This window comes from Ricinus communis, chromosome 10 (assembly GCF_019578655.1).
Source record: "Ricinus communis isolate WT05 ecotype wild-type chromosome 10, ASM1957865v1, whole genome shotgun sequence".
Lineage (NCBI taxonomy): Eukaryota > Viridiplantae > Streptophyta > Magnoliopsida > Malpighiales > Euphorbiaceae > Ricinus > Ricinus communis.
The window spans coordinates 1,378,277-1,390,651 of NC_063265.1; the positions used below are offsets into that span (position 1 = coordinate 1,378,277).

At 28.7% G+C, this 12,375-nt stretch overlaps 2 protein-coding genes across 2 annotated transcripts; one reads left to right on the forward strand and one right to left on the reverse strand.

The window, feature by feature from the left end:
• The first annotated feature begins 1,460 nt into the window (after positions 1 to 1,460).
• On the forward strand, positions 1,461 to 3,088 carry LOC8270515 (anthocyanidin 3-O-glucosyltransferase 6). The gene has a single exon (XM_002520528.4). The coding sequence runs from the start codon at positions 1,536 to 1,538 to the stop codon at positions 2,943 to 2,945; it is 1,410 nt and encodes a 469-aa protein (XP_002520574.2). The 5' UTR covers positions 1,461 to 1,535; the 3' UTR covers positions 2,946 to 3,088.
• Positions 3,089 to 7,307: 4,219 nt separating this feature from the next.
• LOC8270517 (anthocyanidin 3-O-glucosyltransferase 6) lies at positions 7,308 to 8,930 on the reverse strand. The gene has a single exon (XM_002520530.4). The coding sequence runs from the start codon at positions 8,848 to 8,850 to the stop codon at positions 7,441 to 7,443; it is 1,410 nt and encodes a 469-aa protein (XP_002520576.2). The 5' UTR covers positions 8,851 to 8,930; the 3' UTR covers positions 7,308 to 7,440.
• Between the last annotated feature and the right edge of the window lie 3,445 nt (positions 8,931 to 12,375).

Sequence of the window (12,375 nt, forward strand, 5' to 3'; positions counted from 1 at the left end):
TTTACTCGTAGATTTTTTTTTTCTTTTTTTAGATTTTAGAAAAATATTTTTTTTTTATATTTATATAAAATTCATAAAATATGTTTATTTTATAATTCTTTTTATATTTTTTTAGATAATATTTTCTAGTTTTCAAAAAATGAAAAAATTTCATTTTCATAAAAAATTTATAAAATATGTTTATTTTATAAAATATTTTTTTTAATTCTATTTTTGATAATATTTTAAATATAAAGAGTAGATTTAGAATAAATGAAGTGAAAACTTCTTATTTTTATTTAAAATAAGTCATTTTTTATATAAAAATATATAAAAAGATATGTTATGCTTGTTTTCAAAAGTTTATTTTAGAAAAATAATACAAATAAATATAAAATTAAATTCTTTTGCTTTCATTTAGTAACTTCTCTAAAAAGTTGACATAATTTTCTACAAGCAAACAAATATTAAAATATTGAGAGAGATCAAGACCAGTTTTGCAATAAAAGAAAGGTAATCAAAATCCCACATATTTCAGTTTGATTCTTCTTTTTCTTTTTCTTTTTTTCAAATTTCATTCAAATTTTCAAGAGAAAGAAAGAGGATTGTATAATTTATTTTAGATATATGTTTGTTATTGAGTTAAACTCCTAACTAGGTTTACAGTGATGGTGCCCTTAAAAGAAAGATAAAATTGCTCTAGACGAGCGAGGAAAAATACCCGATAGCCTATGTAGAAACCAATTATTTCCGGATAAAAGAAACTGTTAATATCTATTTATTTGCTTAATTTAATTATTAGGGTTAGAATTTGTCGGTTTAAAAACCCTAATTGCCAAATAAATGATGTTCAGATTTATAAGGATTTTTGTGTTAGGCTTCTTTCATATGAAGAAATATTTTATGCAATACCTTATTGAGTTATATGAACACTGAAAAGGACTTAATGATGTTGTGTTTGGATAGCGAACGTGAGTTGGATCTATAACCAAATACAGTCATATGAAATATATTAATGAGAATTTAAAATATAACTATCAGAGATTTGAAGAACCCATTAATAAAAAACTTATAAATAGCACTAACAACAAACTATTTTACTTGAAATTTCGAATCCAAATAGATACATACATAAATATAGATAACAATGGTTCAGTTTTATCAAATTAAAAAAGACAAACAAACAAAAAAATCCCAACTAAACAGGTATACCATCTGATGGATGTAAAATGATAATTTTGTTCGCATGACTAATATTCTACCATTTTGTTGACGACGAATCAATGAACATAGACTATTGTTAGAACCTTTTTTGTCTGTTAGTCTGTTATTCCCACCCAACAGGACAACCATTAGCCAGAAACAAAAGAAAAATTGAACTTTTCCCTGTGGCTGGCACGTTTCCAGCCAGCAAAGCCCTGATGTAACAATTAATTATTTTATTTTTTTCCCGCTTCCCCTTCCCCGTGGCTTACCACACATGCACTCACGCTACTTATTAGCATCATCTTACCCTAAACCTCTGTCACCTTTTGTTCCCAAAACTTAATCGATCAATGAAGAAACCAGAGCTTGTGTTTGTGCCCATACCGGGTGCCGGTCATCTTACATCAGCGGTAGAAGCTGCAAAGCTTCTCCTCGACCGGGACGCCCGTCTTTCCATTTCTATCCTTATTTTGAGACGATCCTCCGACAGTAAGGTGGTCTCTGATCTCATTGATTCTCTCACTGCTACCATCACCTCACATCGTATCCAGTTCATCAACTTACCCAATGAAGAATCTGAATCTATGGGCCTCGACTTTATCGAGAAATATAAACCTCATATTAGAGAAGCTGTTTCCAAACTTGCTACTCGCTCCGATTTCACGCTTGCTGGATTTGTTCTTGATATGTTCTGTATGCCTGTTATAGATGTGGCCAATGAATTTGGTGTACCTTCTTATGTTTTCTTTACTTCTGGTGCTGCTTTCTTTGGTTTTATGCTTCACCTCCGGGCTCTTCACGATGAACAAGAGGTGGATCCCACTCAGTTTAAGAATTCCGATGACGAACTAGCATTGCCGTGTTTTGTTAACCCGCTTCCGGCTAGGGTTTTGCCCAGTGTGCTGCTTGAGAAAGAGTCGATGCCTGCCTTTCTTGAGATGTCAAGAAGGTTTAGGGAAGCTAAGGGTATTATTGTTAACACGTTCATGGAGCTAGAATCCAGTGCGATTAACTCTCTTTCTGATGGTACAATTGAATCTCCTCCTGTTTATCCTGTGGGACCCATTTTGAATCTAAAAGGTGGTGATAGTGTGGGGTCAGCCGAAAGCAAAGAAATCATGGAGTGGCTTGATGATCAACCTCCGTCATCGGTAGTGTTTCTGTGCTTCGGGAGCATGGGAGGTTTCCGTGAAGATCAGGCGAAAGAGATCGCATTTGCACTAGAGAGATGTGGGCAGAGATTCTTGTGGTCTCTATGTCAGCCTTTACCAATGGGTAAGATGACAGGCTATACTGATTGTCAGAATCTAGAAGGATTCTTACCAGAAGAATTCTTAGATCGAACGGCTGGAATTGGAAAAGTAATCGGGTGGGCTCCGCAAGTGGCTGTTTTGGCCCAGCCAGCCATAGGAGGCTTTGTTTCGCACTGTGGCTGGAATTCTACACTGGAGAGCATATGGTACGGTGTACCAATTGCCACGTGGCCGATGTACGCAGAGCAACAGTTTAATGCCTTTCAATTGGTGACAGAGTTGGGATTAGCTGTAGAAATTACCGTGGATTATAGGAAGGATAGCGACGTAATCGTGAAAGCTGCGGATATAGAGAGAGGAGTAAGGTGTGTGATGGAGCAGGATAGTGAGATAAGGATGAAGGTCAAAGAGATGAGTGAAAAGAGTAGGAAAGTCTTGATGGACGGTGGATCTGCATTCTCTTCGTTAAACCGTTTGATTGAAGATGCTATAGACAATATGCCATGAACAAGTTGTGTCCGTTGAATGTCATTTTTATACTAGCCACCAGGATACCAATTATAAATATCAAAACACTAACACAAAGAAAATCCTACAGCACTGAAGAAAAGTCATAAACACTAAAAATACTATTAATAATAAAATATTTATACTAATAAGCAAAATGGGTTCTATGACTAGTAACTTTCCAATATATTTTATATATTTTTTATTAATAACACGAACACACACTAGTTAGGGATAGGAATTTTATTTATTATTTTACATGTCTTTTATTTGTATTTTATACCAAATATCAAAGTTTATTTTAATAAAAATTAGGTCTTAATGATTTTTCTTTATGAGTTATTTATAGTAAAATTAAATATAATTACATTTATTGTAGTACAAAATTTAAGAGAAAAATTAAAATATTAAACACAAACTATATAATTATTTTCAAAAAGAATATAAACTGTATAATTACTTTGAGCATAGAAATTGATCTTGACATATTCTAAAAAGAGTATAAATTTCCTTTTCTATTATAAGAATATATAAAAAAAAATCAAATAAACATCTAACTAATATTATATGTCGAATTGTATTTTCGTAATAAAATATGGTTTTTAGAAAAATAATAATAAATAGTATAATGGTTTAAATAAAAAATAAAATGATTGTATTTATCCTGTATTTGCTAATTGCAAAAGAAATATACGGTTGTGATAATATAGATGTTAAAATTTAAGGTATGTGTAAAGACTAAAAGAAATTGAAATTATCTTTTTTTTTTTATTATCAGTGTCTTGACTTCACTTTAGCAGTGTCAGATTTCTTCTATCTCAGTGTTCTAAATATTTTAAAATAGTGCCATGTTTACTACTATAGTTTTAAATGATTTTGGTATCTTAAGTTATATTATTACAACAATGAAAATAAATATGTCAGTTTTTCATCCATGATTCAACATTTTCTTTTGCTTATTATAGTGTCCTTTCTATTTCCTCTCATTTACTTTCTTTCCTTCCATCCATCTTTTCCTTTTACTTTCCTTCCCCTTTTCTCCACCTTCCACATATTTTTTCTTTAAACAAAAAAGCTATCATAAAATCTCAAAAACATTTCTTCTATATCAGACAAAATACACATAAATTAAATTATAAAATAAGAGAAAAAGAATTTACCTATTGGTGACCGATTTACTTACAAATGTCAAAAATAGAAGATAAAAAAATTTTAAGAACATTCTTATAGATATAGAGTAGTGCAGGATATTAGATAAATACATTTCATAACCTGTCCCGATACTATGCGGGAGGCATCAAATTTGCAACTTGTTAATTGCATCTCTTTTAGTATCTTCTGAATTAATCTATTTCACATTTGTTATGTGATCAACTTTCCTTCTAACACTAAATATGATCTGATAGGTTCTAATTCCTTCAAAAATCTTCTATCACAATATCAAAGTGAACAAAATATTTATTTTTGACATTCTGAAAGACGAATAAATTGCTCCGTTGGTATTGAAATTTTACTATTTATATTGAAATGGTAATAAATTTTTAATTTATTTTTGTTTAGTACCACATCCATTATTTTTGCCTCAATCGATGGTACTTTATAAAGACTCGTCTAAAGACGAATTTTCATTCGAGTCAAGGACTTGTCAATACTCGACAATCCATCTAGACTACTACTATATTCAATAGGCGAACTACCATTTCACACAGCCACAAAGTACTACTCTTGAAAAACTGAAACTCGCATTCCTCTTGAACTTTAGGTCCATGCCAGATATGAAAATAACTTGCAATTTTTCTATAAATACCTACCTAAAACACTAATAAAAGACTAATACTAATACAACCCTCAAAGATTATTCCTTAAAATAAATCACTTTATTTTTACCTTATACCCTTGGTGTCATCAGTACCAATTGGGATCTACATGACAGCCAGAAATTCATTTAAGCATGACACTAATTAACACATCAACAAAAAATTACTAGAAATCCCAATATATACCATCAATTGATTTAAAAATAATAAGTTTGATATTTAAAAAAAATTAAAAAATTAGTACAATTTAAATATAAGTGGTAAAGTTTTGCTACCAACCGGCAATTTATCCAACTATGGAGAGTCCTTTATCCAGCCTTTCCTATATCCATGGTATTGTAATTTGTGGTGACCGTTCACCACCAGGTTTACATATTTTCTTCCAACGCTTCAATGGTTTCCTGACATCTACTCAAATTCGTATTCTCATATAACTACGCCAAACACTAGTATTGTTGTTCACGACATAATCCAAAAATTCTTCCACAAATTTATTAAGCTGTTTACTAACCATAACTGACATAAAACCCACTGGTAATTCATATACATGCACCCACATGTCAAGAAAGTTAAGTTTCATCTGTGCAAGTATTTCTCCAAGTAATAGCTGATCATAAACCAAAAGATGATTGTCAAAGGACCAAGGGCCACCATCAATCACCCTTTTCGAATCGAGAATATAGAAGAATTGGAATAAGTAGAGATTCACAGCTATTTCTTTAATACATATGCCTCGACCAGGACTCCACAGACTAGAAAGATGATTTCTCATAGTATTAAAGTTGATAGACTGATCAGTTACAGAGCACAGTATGAATCTACTCTCACGGACTTCATTCTGATCTATTTCCAAGACCAAATCCTCGTCCTCTTCCTCTTCTGTTGATAGAGCTAAACTCGCTAATTGATCCTCCATTACTAAAGCCAGAACTCACAATGAAACAACTTTTAATAACAAATATCATAGACAAAATCTCACCAATAATAATGAGACAAACAACTCTCAACAAACAGAAAAAAGTAGATTTTTTCTTTTTTCAGAAGAAATTTCACGTGACACGTTTATTTTAATTGTGACTTTTCTTTTTTAAAATATTCTTATGATTTCTTTTTTCAAAAATCTTTATTTATGTCTATTTAGTTTTTTAAAATTTAGTCGAAAAATACTAAATTATATGTAAAAGATATTGAAAAAATATTATTTAACTTACATCATTATCAAACCAAATATAAAGTAAATTTATCATTTTTATTTTATATTTTTATATTTAATATTCATAAATTAATTACATTATATTTTTTTATAGCAGCTAATAGTTTTAGATGATATGGAGATACATGTTTCAAAAAATATATTGTCAAACCGACCATAAAGAAAATTTATCATTTTTATTTTATATTTTTATATTTAATATCCATAAATTAATGATATTGCATATTTTTTTATAGCAGCTAATAGTTTTTGATGGTATAAAGATACATGTTCCAAAAAATATATTATAATAAATAAAAAATATGTGAAAGTATAATTAAAAAGTAAAACCAAAAAAGTCATCTAAAGATGTCAAAGAGGATAGTAATTTTGTGCTTATAACAATTATTTGAATTTTTATGACAATAAAAATATGAATATGGACAAATGACGAAAATAATATCGTCATACTTTCATTAGAAAAATGATACTAAAAAAATATAAAAAATATTATAATACAATTTAAAAAAATATATAAACAAAAAAAATTAGTTGGGTCGTAAAACGAGAAAATTTCATAACGTAAAGCAATACTCTTTTTTTTTTTTTACCTAACCTAAAAATTGTGTAATGTATTCCTTGTTATATATAAAACTTTAGTTTTTTTTTTTCTAAATAATTAATTACAAGAAAAAAAAAAGAGTTTGGAGCCAAATTGCATGAAATGGGAGGAAGTAAAAAACTAAACTAAAATTTATTATACCAAAGTTGTAACTAACATCTAAGCGCAATTAAATTAAATTAAATAGAACGATTGATAAAAAAATTAAACAAAAATGAATTTTATTAAATTATAATTTAAGATAATAAAAATTAGTTTAAATGATTAACAAAATTCACTTTTAGATAAACACACATGTAAAAAGTAAACTTTAATTATTTGGTTTCTTTTGTTAGTTTTGGTTATGGTAGGAGGGGTTGTAATAATAGGTTTGCCTTAAGGATCAAATCTATGTATCGAACTAGTAATTTATATTTAAATATAGATCTACAAGTTAACAAAAATATAGAGGTCTTTTAAATATTTGAAGCAATTTAAGTATTAATTTACTTAATAAATTAACATGCTAAGTTTTTATTTTTAATTATTCTATTTTTATTAAATAAATAATAACAAATTAAATTATTAAATACAAGGCATGTAAATATAAAAATAGAAAATAAATGTTCAAATAACATTTAACATTTTAAATTTAAAAATTTAGATTTTTATTATTTTTGAATTTAGTTGTTGATTTACCTTATTCTATTTAATATTGCATTAAAATTTAAATTCTTTATTTGTGCTAAAAATAAATTAAAGTTATCTTTTTATTATTATTAAAGATAAATATACTTTTATGTCGATATAAGGCCAATTATTCAAGAAAAAAGAAAGACCAAGAACACTTATGTATAAAAATGACATTCAACTGACGCGACTTGTTCATGGCATATTGTCTACAATATCTTCAATCCAACGGTTTAACGAAGAGAATGAAGACCCACCGTCCATCAAGACTTTCCTACTCTTTTCACTCATGTCTTTGACCTTCATCCTTATTTCACTATCATGTTCCATCACACACCTTATTCCTCTCTCTATATCCGCAGCTTTCACAATTACGTCGCTGTCCTTCCTATAATCCACGGTAATTTCCACAGCTAATCCCAACTCTTTCACCAATTGAAAGGCATTAAACTGTTGCTCTGCGTACATCGGCCACGTCGCAATCGGTACACCGTACCATATGCTCTCAAGTGTAGAATTCCAGCCACAATGCGAAACAAAGCCTCCTATTGCTGGGTGGGCCAAGACAGCCACTTGCGGAGCCCACCCGATTACCATTCCAATTCCAGCCGTTCGATCTAAGAATCCTTCCGGTAAGGATCTCTCTAGATTTTGATAATCAGTTGAGCCTGTCATCTTACCCGTTGGTGAAGGCTGGCGTAGAGACCACAAGAATCTCTGCCCGCTTCCTTCTAGTGCAAATGCAATCTCCTTCGCCTGATCCTCACGGAAACCTCCCATGCTCCCAAAGCACAGGAACACCACAGATGACGGAGGCTGATTATCAAGCCACTCCATGATTATTTTGCTTCCATCTGACTTTACACTATCACCACCCTTTACATTCAAAATGGGTCCCACAGGGTACACAGGTGGAGATCTAATTGTACCATCAGAAAGAGAGTTCAACGCACTGGATTCTAACTCCATGAACGTGTTAACAACAATACCCTTAGCTTCCTTAAACCTTCTTGCCATGCCAAGAAAAGGAGATATCCATTCTTTCTCAAGCACCACACTGGGCAAAATCCTAGCAGGAAGCGGGTTAATGAAACAGGGCAACGCTAATTCGTCGTCGGAGTTCTTGAACTGAGTCGGATCCATGTCTTGTTCATCATGAAGAGCCTGAATGTGAAGCATAAAACTGAGAAAAGCAGCACCAGAAGTAAAGAAAACATAAGAAGGTACACCAAATTCATTGGCCACATCCATAACAGGCATACAGAACATATCAAGAACAAATCCAGCAAGCGTGAAATCGGAGCGAGAAGCAAGTTTGGAGACAGCTTCTCTGATGTGGGGCTTATATTTCTCGATAAAGTTGAGGCCCATAGATTCAGTGTCTTCAACGGGTAAGTTGATGAACTGGATACGGCGTGTGGTGGTAGTAGCAGTGAGAGAATCAATAAGATCGGAAACCACCTTACCGTCGGAGGATCGTCTCAAAATAAGAATCGAGATGGAAAGACGCGCGTCTCGGTCGAGGAGAAGCTTTGCAGCTTCTACCGCTGATGTAAGATGACCGGCACCCGGTATGGGCACAAACACAAGCTCTGGTTTCTTCATTAATTAATTAAGTTTCGGGTACAAATGGTGAGGGAGGTTTAGAGTAAGGTGATGCCAATAAGTAGTGGGAGTGCATGTGGGGTTAGCCTTGGGGAAGGGGAGACGGGAAAAACAAAACAATTAATTGTTACGTCATGGCTTTGCTGGGTGGAAACTTGCCAGCCACGGGCAAAAGATTAATTGTTCTTTTGTTTCTGGCTAATGGTTGCTCTGTTGAGTGGGGTAACAGACAAAAAAGGTTCTATCAATCGTGTAGCCTCGTTGATTTGTCGTTCAACAAAAATGGAAAAATATTAGTTACGTGAACAAATTATCATTTTACATCCTGTTTAGTTGGATTTTCTTGTTTGTTTATCTTATTTATTAAAATTGGGCCATCATTGTTATCGATATTTATGCATGTACATGTAGATTCGAAATTTTAAAATAAAAACTTTAAATAATTTATTATCAGCGATGTTTCAAATCTTCGATTAATGGACTCTTCAACTTTATTATGGATGCATTTTAATTTCTCATTAATATATTTTTTATGACTCCTATATTAAGTATTTGTTATAGATCCAACTTTAATTTGAGTGTTCAAATACAACATAATTAATTCGCTATTAGTATTCATATAATCTAATAAGATTACATAAAATGTTTCTTCAAATTTAACAAAAATATTCTTATAAGTCTGAACATTCTTGATTTGGCAATTAGGGTTTTAAAACCAACAACTGCTAATAATTTAATCAAGCAAACAAGTTATAGCTTTTTTTTTATCCCAAAATAAGTAATTTTTTCTTTCCTTTTACTTTGTCTTTGGAGTTTGAATGAAACTTTTTCTTTAAAAAGCATCAAACTGAAATATGCGAGATTCTGATAACTTTTTCTTTTTTATTGCAGAACTGATGTCGCGATATTTTAGCATTTGAAGGGGTTTCAATTGTTTTTATTTGCAAAATTGATCTTGATCTTTAGCGTATTCCTTGCTCCTCAGTCTGACGTAAAAGAAGAAAATTGCCTTGGGAAGAGACTAGTGGATGATATAAGATTAGGACCCATATAGCATATTGTGGGCGTAGGACAAAACAAGTAAAGGATAGCAATGGTCTGACTACCATAAGCCTATAGAAAGAAACACTGTCTAACCTCTACACGCTACAGCATACAGTAACAAATAGGACAAAACGATGAATACAGTGTAGGTCTAGTGCCATGCTGTTCTAAAATGTTCTTTGATCAAAAGTGAGAAACATAGTGTTGTTGGTCTAGTGCTATGGTGGTTAATTTAAATTCTAAATTCTAAAAATTACATCTATTTGAAAGATTTTACTCATTATAGTGCTTCAGCCGGAAGAGAGACAGACACCTGAATAAATTTAAAAGAAAAAGGAAAGGACAAGGAGTTAATTTGCCCTTTAAACTTGTGTGGCATGAATTTAATTAGGGACCAATTAAATCCAAGTCTTAATCAAGTCTGACTTGAGCTACTATCAATAAAAACTGATACATAACAAATTATTTTAATTTTCTCTCGGTTTTTCTTTTTATATTTAAAATTTGTTATATTACATATAGTTTTTTTTTATATGTTAAAATTTAAATTTATAATTTATAAATTTATAAATAAATAGTAATGGGTTTCAATTTAAATGTGTTAAAATTTTTAAAATAATATTTTATTATTTATAAAATTTCTATTTATATTATGTGTAAGATTTTTAAAATATTTTGAATTATTTAAATTTATAGTACTTCACCTCTACTTCTTCATCACGTCATCCTCATTGAATATTCCTTAGATATCTCCTATAAAGTTTTGCAGCCTTTTGACCGACGCTCATGGGTGTTTTCTTTTAATATGTTCATAACTTTTGGTTCGTTAAGAACTATCTAATTTCTTGGAAAAGCAATAAGAACTATCTATTTGTCTCTTCAGCAAAGAATTATCTATTTGTCTATATTAATGAACATATATTAATTTTTTCCTAAAAAAATAAACATATTAAATTATAAGATATTTTTAATAGGTGATTATATTTGACAATAATTTTTTTATTTTTATAAATATATGTACTTTCAATACATAAAAATTAAATTTATATATGATTTTATGATTTTTTATTAATTTATTAATTAATACATTATATAATTAATTGAATAACAATTTTAATTCTAAAATGAGTATTTTAATTATATTATTCAATACTATATATTAACAAATAAATTTATAATTTTAATTCGAAAATATTTTAATTTTTTGAAAATGATATTTAAATAATATTTTAAATATTTTATTAACTAATAAATTTTTTGTAGTTGTATACAAATTTTTAATCCTAAATAACAATATTATTAGTTATATCAATAGTATTAATTTATATAATACTAAAAATTAATTAAAAAATATTCTTAGAATAATTCTTATACTATTACACTAATAAAGAAAGTTCTGGAATCGATAGAATCTTTAAAAATAATTAAGAAAGAGAATTGAAAATATTTAGTTTATTATTTTTTAAAAATTATTATAAATTTTTTTTAAAAGTTTTATTAAATTTTTTCCACAAACGCAATTTACAATATTATTTGTAATTGAAATATTTAAAAAGGTTGTACAATACATAAATAAATATTAAATTCTATAACATAAAAATATTTTTAACATATATATCATCGTTTGGAAATCTTTGTCCCGATATATGTTATTATTTTAAGAAATTTTATTTTGACATGCGTCATTATTTTAAGAAATTTTGTTGACATGTATATTTATTATTTATATAAAATTTAAATTTATGTGTAATTTTAATTTTTCTGTTAATTTATTAATTAATAAATTACATTTCTATTTAAACAATAATTCTAATAATAAAAGATAATATATTTTTAAATGTTACATTATTTAATAAATTAATTTTCTAATAGACAATAATTTAAATTCTAAAAAAATAACATCTTAGATTATATTTTTAATACAATATGATCTAATAAGTTAATTTCCGAATTATATAAGTAATGTCAATTATATATATATAATTAATTAATAAATATTTTTAAAATAGTTTTATATTATTATATTAATAAAATCTAAAATACTAAAATTTCTTTATGAAAAACACTTAAAAGTATTTAATTTATTAAAGTATTATATATTGAACATTCTATTAGATTTTTTTTTTATAAATTTAATTTATATTATTATCTATAATTCAAATAATAATATCAATAATCGTACAATACGCATATAAACGACTAGTATATAAATATAATTTAGATAAATTAAATTATTTTAAATATAAATATAATTTATATATTAAAAGTAAGAGTTTTTGGAATGAAATTTTTATTTTGTCATTGACAGTGACAGAGATTGGTGTTTACTTTTATTCAGTTTAGAACTCTAATATGCTATAAGTTAGATTTATTTAACATAAAGAACCGGCAAGTTATAAAAAAAAAAAACACGAATAGTTATGATCAAAATATTCTTTCAATTCACATTAAAAAGAATTTTTTTAAGAATTTAAAATTTGT